Source organism: Pongo abelii, mitochondrion (genome assembly GCF_028885655.2).
Source record: "Pongo abelii mitochondrion, complete genome".
NCBI lineage: Eukaryota > Metazoa > Chordata > Mammalia > Primates > Hominidae > Pongo > Pongo abelii.
The window spans coordinates 1-16499 of record NC_002083.1 but is presented as its reverse complement, the minus strand read 5'-3'; the positions used below and the strand labels follow the sequence as shown (position 1 = coordinate 16499).

Sequence of the window (16499 nt, the reverse complement as noted above, 5' to 3'; positions counted from 1 at the left end):
CGTGCGGGGTGTCTTTTGGGTTGGGTTGGTCTGGGGTGTGGGGGTAGTAGCGGTGTTTGTGGGGAAAATGGAGAAAGAGGGAGGAAGGGGGGGGGGGGGTTGGTGGGTGGGATAAGAAGGAGATTGTGTTAGTTGAGGGGTGCCTGTTGAAAGTGCACATAGCCTAAAGATAAAAATTGGATTTTGTTGGGTTGATGGGGTAGGGTTGTTGAGAGTTCGTTTATTTTTTTTTGGTAATTTTATGTCCTCTAGCATAAATTAAATAGCAGCTTCAAACACTGAGGGTGGGGCTAGGATATTGGATATTAGGCGCGATTAATAATGGCATGAGGTAGGAATCAAAGACAGATCCTGCGACATAGGGTGCTCCGGTTCCAGCGGCCCGCGATGCTATCGCGTGCATCCCCCCCCGAAAAAATACCAGATGCATGGAGAGCTCCCGTGAGTGATTAATAGGGTGATAGGCCTGTGATCCATCGTGATGTCTTATTTAAGGGGAACGTGTGGGCGATCTTGGGTTTTATGGCCCTGAAGTAAGAACCAGATGCCGGATACAGCTCACTTTAGCTACCCCCAGGTTTTATGGGCCCGGAGCGAGGGGAGTAGCACTCTTGTGCGGGATATTGATTTCACGGAGGATGGTGAGTAAGGGATTACTAACTGAGGGGGGGCATCCGTGGGGATGAGCAGGGTTTTAACGGGATGTGCTATGTGCGGTTAGGATAGTATGTGCTATGTACTTTAAGGTTTGTTTGGTCTGTTGATATGCTGGGGGTTGAGGGGTTATGTGGAGAGATCGGTGTATGTGTTTGGGTGGGGGGGCATGGGGGGGTACTTGCTTGTAAGCGGGGTGTGGAGGTCGAGTGTGGTTGGAGTTTTGTATGCATTATAGTTGGTTAAGCGATTGTTGTGTTGGGTGATATTCATGTTGGCTAGCAGGAATGTACGAAATACATAGGCCGTTAGAAATGGGTCAGTACTGGGGTGGCACCCAAATCTGGTCCCCCATGAAAGAACAGAGAGTAGTTTAAAATTAGAATGTTGGCTTTGGGGGCTGACGGTGAAGTTAAGTGCTTTTTCTCTGATTTTTTTTGCCCATGGAAGAGGGTCTTCATTTTCAGGTTACAAGGCTGGTGTACTTATTTGTACTACAGGGGCAGGTTCATTTGAGTATGTGGTTTTCGATCAGGGAAGAGGCTGGTATAAGTAGAAGGATAGTAGTGAAGTACAATGTGGATGCTACTTGGCTAATGGTGATGAAGGGGTAGCTTACTGGTTGCCCTCCAATTCAGGTGAGAATTAGAAGGTCGGCGATTAAAAGTCAATATAGGAATTGGCTCAATGGGCGAAATGTTATGCTCTGTTGCTTGGACATGTGAAGGGCAGGGATTGTTGTTAGGATTAGGATGGATAGTATGAGGGCTATTACACCTCCTAGTTTGTTGGGGACGGATCGTAGGATTGCGTAGGCGAATAGGAAATATCATTCGGGTTTAATGTGGGGTGGGGTGCTTAGGGGGTTAGCTAAGGTGTAGTTGTCTGGGTCGCTTAGGAGGTCTGGTGAGAGTAGTGTTAGTGTTATTAGGGCGAGGAGAAAAAGGAGTAGGCCTAGGATGTCTTTGATTGTGTAGTAGGGGTGGAAGGTGATTTTGTCGGAATGGGAGGGGATTCCCAGGGGGTTATTTGATCCTGTTTCGTGTAGGAATAAGAGGTGTAGAGTTGTTAGGGCTGTAATAATGAAGGGTAGTATGAAGTGTAGGGTGAAGAATCGTGTTAGAGTGGGGCTATTTACTGAGTAGCCACCTCAGACTCATTGGACCAGGTCTGTTCCAATGTATGGGATGGCGGACAGTAGATTTGTGATTACTGTGGCTCCTCAGAAGGATATTTGGCCTCATGGGAGGACGTAACCTATGAAGGCTGTTATTATAGTTGTAAATAGTAGGATGATGCCGATGTTTCAGGTTTCTAGGTGGGTGAATGAGCCATAGTATAGGCCTCGGCCGATATGTAAGAAGAGGCAGATAAAGAATATTGAGGCGCCGTTAGCGTGGAGGTGGCGAATTATTCAGCCGTAGTTTACATCTCGAGTGATGTGGGCGATTGATGAAAAGGCAGTGGAGGCGTCTGGTGAATAATGTATAGCTAGGAATAGTCCAGTGGTGATTTGGATGATTAAGCAGGCGCCTAGGAGTGAGCCGAAGTTCCATCATGCGGAGATGTTTGATGGGGTGGGGAGGTCGATAAGTGAGTGGTTGATTAATTTTATTAGTGGGTTGGTTTTACGTGTTGAGGTCATTAGTGTTCTTGTAGTTGAGGTACAACGATGTTTTTTCATACCATTGGTCATAGTCACAGTCTATGCGAGAACAATGACATATGCTTTGTTTCTGTTGAGTGTAATTTTAGTGATAGGGTTCGTGGGGTTTTCTTCTAAGCCCTCTCCTATTTATGGGGGTTTAGTGTTGATTATTAGTGGTGCGGTTGGGTGTGCAGTTATTTTAAATTGTGGGGGAGGTTATATGGGTTTAATGGTTTTTTTAATTTATTTAGGGGGTATGATGGTTGTTTTTGGGTATACTACGGCAATAGCTATTGAGGAATATCCTGAGGCATGGGGGTCAGGGGTTGAGGTATTGGTGAGTGTTCTGGTGGGATTAGTGATGGAAGTGGGGCTGGTGTTGTGGGTAAAAGAGTATGATGGAGTGGTGGTAGTGGTGAATTTTAATAGCGTGGGGAGCTGGATAATTTATGAAGGGGAAGGGTCGGGGTTGATTCGGGAGGATCCTATTGGTGCGGGGGCTTTATATGATTATGGGCGTTGGTTGGTGGTGGTTACTGGTTGAACGTTATTTGTTGGTGTTTATGTTGTAATTGAGATTGCTCGGGGTAATAGGTTATGAGATTATAAGGAGGATTAGGAGGAGTGGGATGAGGAAAGAGAGGAAGTAGAGTTTGATTAAACCTTTTTGGGTTGAAATAGTGATGGAGGCTGAGGTTTGGTGTTGTGAGATTGTTTTGGGTATTAGTTTTTTTAGTCAGGTTAGGTCTAGTAGGAGTAGGGATAAGTTTTGGCTTATGAGAAGGCTTAGGTGGGGGATTATGCGGTGGATGATGCTAGGGTAGAATCCGAGTATGATGGAGAAATAGAATGTGGGTGGAGGGGTTTTTGTCTTGAGTTTGTTGGCTAGGTAGTTTAAGTCTAGGGCTACTAGGAGACCTAGGAGGGTGGCAGCTAGAGCTGCGAGTTTTAGGTAAGGGGGGGTTGTTACTTGGGGCAGGGATATAGGGGGGATGTTGTTGGTGATTAGGAATCCTGCGAATAGGCTTCCTAGCATAAGGCGCTTGATGGGTTTAAGTAGAGTGGGGTTGTTTTCATTGATAGAGATTGGGGTTGGGAAGTGGGGTTTGCTTGTAAGGGTGTGGAGGATTATTCGAGTGCTGTAGGCGCCTGTTAAGGAGGTGGCGATGAGAGTGATAGACAGGGCTCAGGTGTTGGTATAGGATATGTTTGCGGTCTCGATAATGAGGTCTTTGGAGTAGAAGCCTGAGAGGAAGGGTATTCCTGCGAGGGCTAGGCTGCTGATAGTGAGGGAGGTTGAGGTTAGGGGTATGGTTTTGAGTAGTCCTCCTATTTTTCGGATGTCTTGCTCATTGTTGAGGTTGTGGATGATGGACCCAGAACATATGAATAAAAGGGCTTTGAAGAAGGCGTGGGTGCAGATGTGGAGGAGTGCCAGGTGTGGCTGGTTAATGCCAATTGTGACCATTATAAGTCCTAGTTGACTTGAGGTGGAGAAAGCTACGATTTTCTTAATGTCGTTTTGTGTGAGGGCGCAGATTGCTGCGAACAGGGTGGTGATGGCCCCTAAGCATAGTGTAAGGGTTTGGATATGTGGGCTGTTTTCTGTTAATGGGTGAAAGCGGATGAGTAGGAAGACCCCAGCCACGACCATGGTGCTTGAGTGAAGTAGGGCTGAGACGGGGGTTGGGCCTTCTATGGCTGAGGGTAGTCAGGGGTGAAGGCCTAGTTGGGCTGATTTGCCAGCTGCGGCTAGGAGGAGTCCTAGTAGTGGGAGGAGGTTAGGGTTATTGTTTAGGAGGAATACTTGTTGTAGTTCCCATGAGTTGGAGTGTAGGAGGAATCATGCTAGAGCCAGGATGAAGCCAATATCGCCGATACGATTGTATAGGATTGCTTGAATAGCTGCCGTGTTGGCGTCTGTTCGGGCGTATCATCAACTAATGAGCAGGAAGGATATGATCCCTACGCCCTCTCAGCCGATGAAGAGTTGGAGTAGGTTATTGGCAGTGACTAGGATAATTATGGTGATTAGGAAAATAAGGAGGAATTTGAGAAATTGGTTGATGTTTGGGTCTGAGGCTATATACCATAGTGAAAATTCTATAATGGATCAAGTGATGAGTAGTGCTACGGGGAGGAATGTTATGGAGAAGTAGTCAAGTTTGAAGCTTAGTGAGAGTTGTAGTGTCTGGGTGGTTGTTCAGCATCAGTTTGTGACGATGGTTTCTTGTCCTAGGCAGATAAATATTGTTGTTGGGATAAGGCTGATAGTAAAGGCGGATGCGATGGCAGTTTTTACATAGTGGGGGTATGAGTTTTTTTTGTTGGGGTTAATGAGGGTAGCGGTAATGGGGGGGATTAGGGAAGTCAAGGTGAGGGCAGTTATGGTGGTAAACATGGCTGTTACTTTTATTTGGAGTTGCACCAAAATTTTTGGGTCCTAAGACCAAGGGATAGCTGTTATCCTTTAAAAGTTGAGAAAGCCATGTTGTTACACATGGGGTGAGAGTTAGCAGTTCTTGTGAGCTTTCTCGGTAAATAAGGGGTTGTGGGCCCTATTATTAGATTCACAATCTGATGTTTTGGTTAAACTATATTTACAGTAGGCGAATCCAGCGATGATGCTGGGGTTGAGGGACAAGAGGAGAATGGGGGATAGGTGTATGAGCATGAGGGTGTTTTCACGTGTGAAAGAAGGTTTTATGTTGTTGGTGTGATGTGTGGGTGTACCTCGTTGTGTTGTGGTGAATATATAGAGAGAGTATAGGGTTGTGATTAGTATGTTGAGTCCTGTTAGTAGGATGGTGATGTTAGATCAAGAGAATATGGCTATTAGTACGGAGAGTTCTCCTAGTAGGTTGATGGTGGGTGGTAGGGCAAGGTTAGTGAGGCTTGCTAGAAGTCATCAGAGGGCTATTAGGGGGAGTAGAGTTTGAAGGCCTTGAGAGAGGATTATGATGCGGCTGTGGGTTCGTTCGTAGTTTGAGTTTGCTAGGCAGAACAGTAGGGAGGATGTGAGTCCATGGGCAATTATGAGGGTGGTTGCGCCGGTGAAGCTTCAGGGGGTTTGAATGAGGATAGCTGCTACAACAAGCGCTATGTGGCTGACTGAGGAGTATGCGATGAGTGATTTTAGGTCGGTTTGTCGTAAGCAGATGGAGCTTGTTATGATTATGCCTCATAGGGATAGTATGATAAAGGGGTAGGCTATGTGTTTAGTTAGGGGATTGAGAATGGGGATAAGGCGTATTATACCGTAACCACCTAGTTTTAAGAGCACTGCGGCGAGTACTATTGAGCCGGCAATGGGGGCTTCTACATGGGCTTTAGGGAGTCATAGGTGTAGTCCGTAGAGGGGTATTTTTACTATGAAAGCTATTGTGTACGCTAGTCATATTAGGCTGTTGGATCAGGAGTCTGTTAGCTCCCGGGCGGTGAGAGTTAGTAATACAATGTTAAGCGAGCCTAGGGTGTTGTAGGTGTGGATTAGGGCAATGAGTAGGGGGAGGGAGCCTACTAGTGTGTAGAATAGAAAGTATGTGCCTGCATTTAAGCGCTCTGGCTGGTTGCCTCAGCGGGTGATAATGACTAGGGTGGGGATGAGAGTGGTTTCGAAGAGGATATAAAATATAATTAGCTCTGTGGCTGTGAATGTTATGATTAGGGAGATTTGAAGAGAGATTAGTATGGTGAGGTATAATTTTTTTCGTGATGGGGGTTCGTTGGATAGATGGTGTTGGCTTGCTATAATTATGAGGGGTAGGAGTCAGGTTGTTAGTATTAGAAGGGGGGTTGATAAGGGGTCGGAGGAGAAAAGAAGGGAGTAGCTGTACAGGTTGCTGTTGGTTTGATTGAGGAATAGTAGGGGGATGGAGCTGATGATTAGGCTGTGGGTGGTGGTGTTGATTCAGATTATGTGCGTTTTGGAGAGTCATGTTAGGGGCAGCAGTATGATTGTTGGGATAATTAGTTTTAGCATTGAAGTAGGTTTAGGTTGTTGACGTAGTCTAGGCCGTATGTATTGGAGATTGAGGCTAGTAGGGCGAGGCCTACTGCTGCTTCGCAGGCAGCGAAGACTAGCATGGTGATGGGTATGATGTTAGCTAGGAGAGAGTGGGTGTTGAGGGTTATGAGAGTAATTATAATGAACAATGATAATATTATTCCTTCTAGACATAGTAGAGAAGATATTAGGTGTGAGCGGTAGACTAGTATGCCTAGGAGTGATATGGTGAATGCTAGTGTGATATTTATGTAGATAAGGGGCATTTGGTAAATATGGCTGTCATAATTTAATGAGTCGAAATCATTTGTTTTGTTTAAACTATTTACCAATTCGGCTCAGTCTAATCCTTTTTGTGATCATTCGTAAGTTAGGCCTAGGGCTAGGATGATAATTAATATAAGTGATGATGTAGTTATTAGTGGTAAGTTGGTTGTTTGTAGGGCCCATGGCAGGGGTAGTAGCAGGGCGATTTCTAGGTCGAATAGTAGGAAGGTGATGGCTACTAAGAAAAATTTTATGGAGAAAGGAATGCGAGCGGGGTATGCGGGGTCAAATCCACATTCGTATGGGTCGGATTTTTCTATGTAGGGGTAGAGTTGTGGTAGTCAGAATGTGATGGTTATTAGTAGCAGGGCTAGGAGGGTGTTGACTGTTAGAGCTAGGACGAAGTTAATTACTCTTTTTTGGGCGTTGTCAAAACTAGTTAATTGGAAGTTAACGGTACTGTTTATACTAAAAGAGTAGGAACCTCATCAGTAGATGGAGACGTACAGAAACAGTCAGACTACGTCTACAAAGTGCCAGTATCAGGCGGCGGCCTCAAAGCCAAAGTGATGTTTGGATGTGAAGTGGAATAATAGCTGGCGGGCTAGGCATACAGTGAGGAAAGTTGATCCGATAATGACGTGGAGGCCGTGGAATCCCGTGGCTATGAAGAATGTTGAGCCGTAGATGCCGTCAGAGATGGTGAAAGGAGCTTCAATGTATTCTGAAGCCTGAAGGAGAGTGAAGTAGATGCCTAGTAAGATTGTGATGAGTAGTGCTTGAATTATTTGGGTTCGATTATTTTCCATCAGGCTGTGATGGGCTCAGGTAATTGAGACTCCTGATGCGAGTAGTACGGATGTGTTTAGGAGTGGGACTTCTAGGGGGTTGAGGGGGATAATGCCTGTTGGGGGTCAGTGTCCTCCAAGTTGAGGGGTGGGGGCTAGGCTGGAGTGGTAGAATGCTCAGAAGAATCCGGCGAAGAAAAAGACTTCTGAAGTGATGAATAGGATTATTCCATATCGGAGGCCTTTTTGGACGGGTAGTGTGTGGTGGCCTTGGTATGTGCTTTCTCGCACTACATCTCGTCACCATTGGTATATGGTTAGTGCATTGGTTAGTAGGCCTGTTAATAGTAGGGTTGTGGAGTGGAAGTGGAATCACATGGTTAGGCCAGATGTTGTTAGGAGGGCTGAGAGAGCTCCTGTTAGGGGTCATGGGCTAGGTTTTACTATGTGGTAGGCGTGTGATTGATGGGCCATTATGAGTTGTCGTGCAGGTAGAGGCTTACTAGAAGTGTGAAGACGTAGGCTTGAATTAGGGCGATGGCAGTCTCCAGGATTGTTAGCAGGGTTAAGATTGTAAGGGTGATGAGGGTTAGGGGGAGGTTGATGGCTAGTATAGCTAGTGCAGAGCTTCCGATTAGGTGCATGAGTAGGTGGCCTGCAGTGATGTTAGCAGTTAGGCGTACGGCTAAGGCTAGTGGTTGAATGAAAAGGCTGACGGTTTCAATAATAATTAGTATAGGGATGAGAGGTGTGGGGGTACCTTGTGGTAAGAGGTGGGTTAGGGTAATTTTGGCTTTGAAGCGAAGGCCCATAGCTACCGTGCTTGCTCATAAGGGAATTGCTATAGCTAAATTTATGGATAGTTGGGTGGTTGGTGTAAATGAGTAGGGGAGGAGTCCTAGGAGGTTGGTTGAGGCGATGAAAATGATTAGGGACGTTAGTATGAGGGATCAAGTTCGTCCTTTAGCGTTATGGGTGGTTATTATTTGTTTTAGGATGAGTCGGATTAGTCATTGTTGGATAATAATTAGTCGGTTGTTGATGAGATGTTTGGAGGTGGGGATCAGTAAGGGGGGAAATAAGATGACTAGTACTGCGGCGGGGAGGCCTAGTACTGTGGGGGTAATGAATGGGGTAAATAGACTTTCGTTCATTTTGGTCCTCAGGGTTTGGCGTGGAGTTTTGGTTTAGTGAATTTTGGTGGGGTGGGTGGGTGGAGGTGTGAGTTTAGTAGTTTTAGTTGAGTGATGAGGAATAGTGCAAGGAGTATTGGGGTGATGATGGTGGGCCATGTGGTGGTATTTAGTTGGGGCATTTCACTGCAAAGAGGGGTTGATTCTCTTAGTCTTTAACTTAAAAGGTTAATGCTAGATTAGCTTTGCAGTGGGCCTCAGGAAAGGGGGTAGGATGGGTTGTGGGGGTGGGGGAAGTTATAAAGTGAATACGGGCCCTATTTCGAAGATTTTTAGGGGGATTAGTTCTAGGACGATAGGCATAAAGCTGTGGTTAGCTCCACAGATTTCTGAGCATTGGCCATAGTACACTCCTGGTCGCGTGGCAGTGAATGTGGTTTGGTTTAGGCGTCCGGGGATTGCGTCCGTTTTCAGGCCTAGTGAGGGTACAGTTCATGAGTGTAAGACGTCTTGGGATGTGATTATTATGCGAACGGGAGCTTCGACTGGGAGGACTACTCGGTTGTCGACGTCGAGGAGTCGAAGGTCGCCTGGTTCTAGGAATAGTGGTGGGAGCATGTAAGAGTTGAAGATCAATCCACCGTAGTCAGTGTACTCGTAGGTTCAGTATCATTGATGACCGATTGATTTGATGGTGAAGGAAGGGTCGTTGATCTCGTCTGTTAAGTAGAGGATGCGTAGGGATGGGAGGGCGATTAGAATTAGGATGATGGCCGGTAGGATAGTTCAAATAGTCTCTATCTCTTGGGCGTCTGAGATGCTGGTGTTGGTGAGTTTTGTTGTGAGTGTTAGGAATAGGGCGTACAGGACTAGGAAGCAGATTAGGAAAATGATTATGAGGGCGTGGTCGTGAAAGATGACCAATTCTTCTATGATAGGAGAGGTAGCGTCTTGTAAACCTACCTGTGCTGCGTGCGCCATTAAGATACACAGGGTTTGGCCTGTAACTTAACTTTGACAAAGTCATGAAATGGTTTTTCTAGTATCTCTTGAAAAAGTCATGGAGGTTGTGGGGTTGGCTTGAAACCAGCTTTAGGAGGTTCGATTCCTTCCTTTTTTGTTCTGGTTTTATATAGACGGGTTCTTCAAATGTGTGGTAGGGTGGGGGGCATCCGTACAATCACTCTAGGCTTGTGGAGGGTTGTTCAACTATTGGGACTTTTCGTTTTGAGGCGAAGGCTTCTCAAATTATGAAAATTATTAGTATGACTGCTGTTAGGGAGATAAATGAGCCTGCGGATGATAAAATATTTCAGGTGGTGTACGCGTCGGGGTAGTCGGAGTAGCGTCGGGGTATGCCTGACAGGCCGAGGAAATGTTGTGGGAAGAAAGTTAAATTTACGCCGATAAATATGGTGATGAAGTGAATTTTAGCATAGGTCTGGTCTAAGGTGTAGCCTGAGAATAGTGGGAACCAGTGGATGAAGCCTCCCATGATGGCGAATACAGCTCCTATTGATAGGACGTAATGAAAGTGGGCTACAACGTAGTATGTATCGTGTAATACAATGTCTAGTGATGAGTTTGCTAGTACGATGCCTGTTAGGCCGCCTACGGTGAAGAGGAAAATGAATCCTAAGGCTCAGAGGATTGCGGCAGATCATTTAGTGTTGCTTCCGTGGAGTGTAGCGAGTCAGCTAAATACTTTGACGCCGGTGGGGATGGCAATGATTATGGTAGCGGAGGTGAAGTAGGCTCGTGTGTCCACGTCTATTCCTACTGTGAATATGTGGTGGGCCCATACGATAAAGCCCAGGAAGCCAATTGAGACTATGGCTCAGACTATGCCTATGTACCCAAATGGCTCTTCTTTTCCGGAATAGTGTGTTACGATGTGGGAGATTATGCCGAAACCCGGCAGGATGAGAATGTAGACTTCAGGGTGGCCAAAAAATCAGAATAGGTGCTGATATAGGATGGGATCTCCACCTCCGGCTGGGTCAAAGAATGTGGTGTTTAGGTTGCGATCTGTTAGTAGTATGGTGATGCCAGCGGCTAGGACTGGGAGGGAAAGGAGAAGTAGGACTGCTGTGATCAAGACTGATCAGACGAAGAGGGGGGTTTGGTATTGGGATATTGCAGGGGGTTTTATATTAATAATTGTTGTGATGAAATTGATAGCTCCTAGGATAGAGGAAATGCCTGCTAGGTGTAAAGAGAAGATTGTTAAGTCTACAGAGGCTCCTGGGTGAGAGTAGTTTCCTGCTAGGGGCGGATAGACTGTTCAGCCTGTTCCTGCGCCAGCCTCTACTGTAGCAGAAGCGAGCAGTAGGAGAAAGGAGGGGGGGAGGAGTCAGAAGCTTATATTATTTATGCGCGGGAATGCTATATCGGGGGCGCCGATTATTAGGGGCACTAGTCAGTTGCCAAAGCCTCCAATTATAATGGGTATGACTATAAAGAAAATTATTACGAATGCATGAGCTGTGACGATGACATTGTAGATATGGTCATTGCCTAGAAGGTTGCCGGGTTGGCCCAGTTCAGCTCGAATGAGGAGGCTTAGGGCAGTGCCTAGGACTCCAGCCCATGCGCCGAATAACAGGTATAGTGTCCCGATGTCTTTGTGGTTCGTGGAGAATAGCCAGCGGTCGGCGAACATTAGTGGAGAAAAAAAGGGGGGGGGGGGGTAAAATGGCCGAGTTAAGGCATTAGGCTGTAAATCTAAGAACAGGGGTTAGACCTCTTTTTACCAGCCCCGAGGTGATTGTCATGTTGAATTGCAAATTCGAAGGAGCAGCTTTAAGGCCTGCCGGGGCTTCTCCCGCCTTTTTCCCCGCGGCGGGAGAAGTGGACTGAAGCCAATTGATTAGGGTGTTTAGCTGTTAACTAAATGTTTGTGGGTTTAAGTCCCATCGGTCTAGGGAGGGCTTAGCTTAATTAAAGTGGCTGGTTTGCGTTCAGTTGATGCAGAGCGGGGCTTTGCAGTCCTTAGTGTTACAGAAATTAAGTGCTGTGACTTGCTGAGGGCTTTGAAGGCTCTTGGTCTGTGTTAACCTAAATTTCTATGAGATAGATAGGATGAGAGGGGAGATAGGTAGGAGTAGGGTGGTAAGAATGGTGAGTGTGGGGAGAAGAGGGGTGGGTTTTGTGTTTTCGAACTGTCATTTCATTTTTGCGTTGTTAGATATGGGGAGTAGTGTGATTGAGGTGGCGTAGATTAGGCGTACGTAGAAGTAGAGGTTGAGGAGGGTGATAATAGCCATGATTGTGGGGGTAATGAGATTGCCATTTTTTGCAAATTCTTCAATGATGGCTCATTTGGGCAGGAAGCCGGTTAGTGGTGGCAGGCCCCCTAGGGATAATAAGGTTGATGGGATTAAGGGTATTAGTCATGTCAGCTTGTTCCAGGTGCGGGTTAATATTAGGATTGTGACACTAGAGTTTAAGTCGAGGATTAGGAATGCGGTAGTTGTCAGGATGATGTAGATGATTAGGTTGAGGATAGTGATGTCTGGGTTATATGGTAGTACTGCTATTATTCATCCTATATGGGTGATTGAGGAGTATGCCAGGATTTTGCGTAGTTGGGTTTGGTTTAGTCCGCCTCAGCCGCCTACTAGGATAGATAGAATTGAGAGGGTGAGGAGGATGTTTGTGTCTACCGATGAAGATATTTGGTATATAATTGAAATGGGGGCTAATTTTTGTCATGTAAGGAGGAGTAAGCCGGATGTCAGGGGGACTCCTTGGGTGACTTCTGGGACTCAAAAGTGGAAGGGGGCTATTCCTAGCTTCATTGCTAGGGCGGTTACGATTATTAGAGATGAATATGGGTTGGTGGTGTTGGTTGTGGTTCACTGTCCGGAAAGTATGTTGTTGTAGAGGATGGCTATCAGGAGGATTATGGATGCGGTTGCCTGTGTGAGGAAATATTTAATGGCGGCTTCTGTGGAGCGGGGGCTTGTTTTTTTGGTTAGGACTGGGATGAAAGCGAGTATATTTATTTCTAGTCCCAGTCAGGCAAAGAATCAGTGGGAGCTCAGTGCTGTAATGAGCGTGCCTGTGAAGATGGTGGGGTAAATGATGGGTTGGGCCAAGGGGTTAATTAGTACGGGAAGGGTATAACCAACATTTTCGGGGTATGGGCCCGATAGCTTATTTAGCTGACCTTACTTTAGGATAGGGTGTGATGGGTGGCACGGAGAATTTTGGATTCTCAGGGGTGGGTTCAACTCCCATAATCCTAGAAATAAGGGGATTTAGACCTCTATTTTTTACTCTATCAAAGTAACTCTTTTGTCAGACATATTTCTTAGGTTTGTGGGGGAATGCCGGAGGTTGCAATGGGTACGGAGATGTGTCATATTAGTAGTGCTAGGGTGAGTGGCAGGAAATTTTTTCATAGAAGGTGCATGAGTTGGTCGTAGCGGAATCGGGGGTATGTTGATCGAATTCATAGGAATAGGGAGGTTAGGAGTAGGGTTTTGATGGTGAAGAGGGTTGTGTAGAGTTCTGGGGAGTGGATGTTGAATGTTGTTCCTAGGAAAATTATAGTGGTGAGGGCGTTTATTAAGATAATGTTTGTATATTCGGCTATGAAGAATAGGGCGAATGGACCTGCGGCGTATTCAGTGTTAAAGCCCGAAACTAGTTCGGATTCTCCTTCGGTGAGGTCGAAGGGGGCTCGGTTGGTTTCTGCTAGTGTTGAAATAAATCATATTAGGGCTAGAGGTCATGATGGTAGAAGTAGTCATGAGTGTTCTTGTGTTGTGATGAGGGCGGAGAGGTTAAAAGAGCCGCTTATTAGTAGTACTGATAACAGGATAAGGGCTAGGGTAATTTCGTATGAGATCGTTTGGGCTACCGCCCGCAATGCGCCGATTAGGGCGTAGTTTGAGTTAGATGCTCATCCTGATCAGAGGATGGAGTAGACGGTTAGGCTTGACGCGGCTAGGATAAATAGGAGGCCTAAGTTGAGGTTGATTAGGGGGATGGGCATAGGGAGGGGGGTTCATAGTAGGAGGGCAATGGTAAGGGCTAGGGCGGGGGAAATAATGTAAAGGGTGATGGTTGATGTGGAGGGTTTTAGGGGTTCTTTGGTGAATAGTTTTAGGGCGTCGGCAAAGGGTTGTAGTAAGCCGTAGGGGCCCACAATGTTGGGCCCTTTGCGTAGTTGTGTGTGGCCTAGGATTTTTCGTTCGGTTAGCATTAGAAATGCTATGGCGATTAGGATGGATATAATGAGGAGTAGGAGGTTGATTATGGGCATATTGTTAAGAAGAGGAGTTGAACCTCTGACTGTAAAGCTTTAAATTTTATGCAGTTACCGGGCTCTGCCATCTTAACATAGCCCTTTTCTTGGGTGGGTGTTGGTGTGGTGTTAAATTGAGATGATATCATTTGTTTGGGAAAGGCGCTTATGTGAAGTAGGCCCCATTTCTCTTGTCCTTTCGTACAGGGAGAAATGTGAAATAGATAGAAACCGACCTGGATTGCTCCGGTCTGAACTCAGATCACGTAGGACTTTAATCGTTGAACAAACGAACCTTTAATAGCGGCTGCACCATTAGGATGTCCTGATCCAACATCGAGGTCGTAAACCCTGTTGTTGATATGGACTCTAGAACAGGATTGCGCTGTTATCCCTAGGGTAACTTGTTCCGTTGGTCAAGTTGTTGGATCAATTGTGTGTGGAAGTTCGTTTTGACTTGTGAGGTCTTAACATGTGTTTCTCGGAGGTTGGGTTGTGCTCCGAGGTCGCCCCAACCGAAATCTTCAGTGCAGGTTTGGTGATTTAGGGCCTGTGGGCTTGTTGTATGTTATTTGCACTGGTAAATTGAAGCTCCATAGGGTCTTCTCGTCTTGTTATGTTATGCCCGCCTCTTCACGGGCAGGTCAATTTCACTGGTTAAAAGTAAGAGACAGTCGAACCCTCGTGAAGCCATTCATACAAGTCCCCATTTAAGGAACAAGTGATTATGCTACCTTTGCACGGTCAGGGTACCGCGGCCGTTAAACGTATGTCACCGGGCAGGCGGTGCCTCTAATACTGGTAATGCTAGAGGTGATGTTTTTGGTAAACAGGCGGGGTGAGATTTGCCGAGTTCCTTTTACTTTTTTTAACCTTTCCTTATAGGCATGCCTGTGTTGGATTAACGGGGGGAAAAAATAATAGTTTATTTGTTAACTATGCATATTGGACCGTTAATTGTCAGTGTGATGTTTCGGTCTGACGTAGACTTATGCGGGGGAGAATATCTTCATGTTACTTATACTAACATTGTTTCTTCTATGGGGCAATAGATTAGTCCAATGGGGAGTAAGGAGTTCAGTTTTGTGTTTGGTATTTTTTGGTGTTTAGGTGTCGAGCTTGAACGCTTTCTTAATTGATGGCTGCTTTTGGGCCCACTATGGGTGTTGTGTTTTTTACTCTCTTTTTAAGGTTTTTTCCTAGTGTCTAAAGAGCTGTTCCTCTTTAGACTAGCAATTAAATTTACGAGGGGATTAGGGGTTCTGTAAGTAAATTTAAAGTTGAACTAAGATTCTGTCTTGGACAACCAGCTATCACCAGGCTCGGTAGGTTTGTCGCCTCTACCCATAAATCTTCCCACTATTTTGCTACATAGACGGGTGTGCTCTTTTAGCTGTTTATGGGTAGCTCGTCTGGTTTCGGGGGTCTTGGCTTTGGCTCTCCTTGCAAAGTTGTTTCTAGTTAATTCATTATGCAAAAGGTACAGGGGTTAGTCCTTGCTATGTTGTGCTTGGTTGTGTTTTTTCATCTTTCCCTTACGGTACTGTGTCTATTGCGCCGGATTGTAATTTCTATCGCCTATACTTTGTTTGGGTGAATGGTTTGGTTAGGGTTGGTTGGTAGTAGGGTGGGTTGGGTTTGGGGCTAGGGTTAGCTCAGAGGGGCCAGGTTGAATTGAAATCTCCCAGGTGTAAGCCGGGTGCTTTGTGTTAAGCTACCCTCTGGTTCGTCCAAGCGCACTTTCCAGTACGCTTACCATGTTACGACTTGCCTCCTCTATATAGATGCGTGGGGGTTTTAGTTAGGTAGTCCCTGAAATATACTTGAAGAGGGTGACGGGCGGTGTGTACGCGCTTCAGGGCCCTGTTCAACTAAGCACTCTACTCTTAGTTTACTGCTAAATCCACCTTCGACCCTCAGGTTTCATGAGGGCTATCGTAGTTTTCTGAAGTAGAAAATGTAGCCCATTTCTTGCCACTCCATGGGCTACACCTTGACCTAACGTCTTTATGTGGATGCTTGCGCTTACTTCGTGGCCTTCATCAGGGTTTGCTGAAGATGGCGGTATATAGGCTGAGCAAGGGGTGGTGAGGTTGATCGGGGTTTATCGATTACAGAACAGGCTCCTCTAGAGGGATATGAAGCACCGCCAGGTCCTTTGAGTTTTAAGCTGTGGCTCGTAGTGTTCTGGCGAGCAGTTTTGTTGATTTAACTGTTAAAGTTTAGGGCTAAGCATAGTGGGGTATCTAATCCCAGTTTGGGCCTTAGCTATTGTGTGTTCAGATATATTAAAGCCACTTTCGTAGTTTATTTTGTATTAGCTTAAGTTTTCTACAACTCAGGTAAATTTTAGCTTTATTGGGGAGAAAAAGAATCTAAAACACTCTCTACGCCGATCTCTATTAACTTGGGCTAATCGTGTGACCGCGGTGGCTGGCACGAAGTTGACCAACCCTGGGGTTAGTGTAGCTTAGTTGAACTTTCGTTTATTGCTAAAGACTTATCACTGCTGTCTCCCGTGGGGGTGTGGCTAGGCTGAGCGTCTTGAGCTGCGCTGTTGCGTGCTTGATGCTTGCTCCTCTTAGTCAGAGTGACTTGGAGGGCGACTCACTGGGGCGGGGATGCTTGCATGTGTAACCTCACTAAGAGCTAATAGAAAGGCTAGGACCAAACCTATTTGTTTATGGGGCGTGTGGGCCCGTCGAGACATTTTCAGTGCATTGCTTTGGATAGAATAAGCTACATAAAC

The 16499-nt window shown here is 45.9% G+C and overlaps 13 protein-coding genes and 24 non-coding genes across 37 annotated transcripts, besides 2 other annotated features; 9 read left to right on the top strand and 28 right to left on the bottom strand. All coding sequences in view use genetic code 2, as the record gives it.

Annotated features, from left to right (window-relative positions):
- Positions 1–1016: a sequence feature (control region).
- KEF63_t22 lies at positions 1017–1085 on the top strand. The gene has a single exon. It is a non-coding gene; the product is annotated as a tRNA-Pro (tRNA).
- A 7-nt stretch (positions 1086–1092) lies between these two features.
- KEF63_t21 lies at positions 1093–1158 on the bottom strand. Its single transcript has one exon. It is a non-coding gene; the product is annotated as a tRNA-Thr (tRNA).
- On the bottom strand, positions 1159–2299 carry CYTB (cytochrome b). The gene has a single exon. A coding segment is annotated over exon 1 (1141 nt).
- Positions 2300–2303: 4 nt separating this feature from the next.
- On the top strand, positions 2304–2372 carry KEF63_t20. Its single transcript has one exon. It is a non-coding gene; the product is annotated as a tRNA-Glu (tRNA).
- ND6 (NADH dehydrogenase subunit 6) lies at positions 2373–2897 on the top strand. The gene has a single exon. It carries the CDS (start codon positions 2373–2375, stop codon positions 2895–2897), a length of 525 nt encoding a protein of 174 aa, NP_007846.1.
- On the bottom strand, positions 2898–4703 carry ND5 (NADH dehydrogenase subunit 5). Its single transcript has one exon. It carries the CDS (start codon positions 4701–4703, stop codon positions 2898–2900), a length of 1806 nt encoding a protein of 601 aa, NP_007845.1.
- Positions 4704–4709: 6 nt separating this feature from the next.
- KEF63_t19 lies at positions 4710–4780 on the bottom strand. Its single transcript has one exon. It is a non-coding gene; the product is annotated as a tRNA-Leu (tRNA).
- Positions 4781–4838, bottom strand: KEF63_t18. Its single transcript has one exon. It is a non-coding gene; the product is annotated as a tRNA-Ser (tRNA).
- Positions 4839–4906, bottom strand: KEF63_t17. Its single transcript has one exon. It is a non-coding gene; the product is annotated as a tRNA-His (tRNA).
- On the bottom strand, positions 4907–6284 carry ND4 (NADH dehydrogenase subunit 4). Its single transcript has one exon. A coding segment is annotated over exon 1 (1378 nt).
- On the bottom strand, positions 6278–6574 carry ND4L (NADH dehydrogenase subunit 4L). The gene has a single exon. It carries the CDS (start codon positions 6572–6574, stop codon positions 6278–6280), a length of 297 nt encoding a protein of 98 aa, NP_007843.1.
- KEF63_t16 lies at positions 6575–6639 on the bottom strand. The gene has a single exon. It is a non-coding gene; the product is annotated as a tRNA-Arg (tRNA).
- ND3 (NADH dehydrogenase subunit 3) lies at positions 6640–6985 on the bottom strand. The gene has a single exon. A coding segment is annotated over exon 1 (346 nt).
- On the bottom strand, positions 6986–7053 carry KEF63_t15. The gene has a single exon. It is a non-coding gene; the product is annotated as a tRNA-Gly (tRNA).
- Positions 7054–7837, bottom strand: COX3 (cytochrome c oxidase subunit III). Its single transcript has one exon. A coding segment is annotated over exon 1 (784 nt).
- ATP6 (ATP synthase F0 subunit 6) lies at positions 7837–8517 on the bottom strand. Its single transcript has one exon. The coding sequence runs from the start codon at positions 8515–8517 to the stop codon at positions 7837–7839; it is 681 nt and encodes a 226-aa protein (NP_007840.1).
- ATP8 (ATP synthase F0 subunit 8) lies at positions 8472–8678 on the bottom strand. Its single transcript has one exon. The coding sequence runs from the start codon at positions 8676–8678 to the stop codon at positions 8472–8474; it is 207 nt and encodes a 68-aa protein (NP_007839.1).
- Position 8679: 1 nt separating this feature from the next.
- On the bottom strand, positions 8680–8749 carry KEF63_t14. Its single transcript has one exon. It is a non-coding gene; the product is annotated as a tRNA-Lys (tRNA).
- A 44-nt stretch (positions 8750–8793) lies between these two features.
- COX2 (cytochrome c oxidase subunit II) lies at positions 8794–9477 on the bottom strand. The gene has a single exon. It carries the CDS (start codon positions 9475–9477, stop codon positions 8794–8796), a length of 684 nt encoding a protein of 227 aa, NP_007838.1.
- Positions 9478–9545, bottom strand: KEF63_t13. The gene has a single exon. It is a non-coding gene; the product is annotated as a tRNA-Asp (tRNA).
- Positions 9546–9547: 2 nt separating this feature from the next.
- On the top strand, positions 9548–9616 carry KEF63_t12. Its single transcript has one exon. It is a non-coding gene; the product is annotated as a tRNA-Ser (tRNA).
- COX1 (cytochrome c oxidase subunit I) lies at positions 9616–11158 on the bottom strand. Its single transcript has one exon. A coding segment is annotated over exon 1 (1543 nt).
- A 26-nt stretch (positions 11159–11184) lies between these two features.
- On the top strand, positions 11185–11251 carry KEF63_t11. Its single transcript has one exon. It is a non-coding gene; the product is annotated as a tRNA-Tyr (tRNA).
- KEF63_t10 lies at positions 11251–11317 on the top strand. The gene has a single exon. It is a non-coding gene; the product is annotated as a tRNA-Cys (tRNA).
- Positions 11315–11347: an origin of replication.
- Positions 11348–11420, top strand: KEF63_t09. Its single transcript has one exon. It is a non-coding gene; the product is annotated as a tRNA-Asn (tRNA).
- Position 11421: 1 nt separating this feature from the next.
- Positions 11422–11490, top strand: KEF63_t08. Its single transcript has one exon. It is a non-coding gene; the product is annotated as a tRNA-Ala (tRNA).
- A 6-nt stretch (positions 11491–11496) lies between these two features.
- KEF63_t07 lies at positions 11497–11563 on the bottom strand. Its single transcript has one exon. It is a non-coding gene; the product is annotated as a tRNA-Trp (tRNA).
- On the bottom strand, positions 11564–12605 carry ND2 (NADH dehydrogenase subunit 2). Its single transcript has one exon. A coding segment is annotated over exon 1 (1042 nt).
- Positions 12606–12673, bottom strand: KEF63_t06. Its single transcript has one exon. It is a non-coding gene; the product is annotated as a tRNA-Met (tRNA).
- Position 12674: 1 nt separating this feature from the next.
- KEF63_t05 lies at positions 12675–12746 on the top strand. Its single transcript has one exon. It is a non-coding gene; the product is annotated as a tRNA-Gln (tRNA).
- Positions 12744–12812, bottom strand: KEF63_t04. The gene has a single exon. It is a non-coding gene; the product is annotated as a tRNA-Ile (tRNA).
- On the bottom strand, positions 12813–13768 carry ND1 (NADH dehydrogenase subunit 1). Its single transcript has one exon. A coding segment is annotated over exon 1 (956 nt).
- A 2-nt stretch (positions 13769–13770) lies between these two features.
- KEF63_t03 lies at positions 13771–13845 on the bottom strand. The gene has a single exon. It is a non-coding gene; the product is annotated as a tRNA-Leu (tRNA).
- On the bottom strand, positions 13846–15405 carry KEF63_r01. Its single transcript has one exon. It is a non-coding gene; the product is annotated as a l-rRNA (ribosomal RNA).
- On the bottom strand, positions 15406–15474 carry KEF63_t02. Its single transcript has one exon. It is a non-coding gene; the product is annotated as a tRNA-Val (tRNA).
- KEF63_r02 lies at positions 15475–16428 on the bottom strand. The gene has a single exon. It is a non-coding gene; the product is annotated as a s-rRNA (ribosomal RNA).
- Positions 16429–16499, bottom strand: KEF63_t01. The gene has a single exon. It is a non-coding gene; the product is annotated as a tRNA-Phe (tRNA).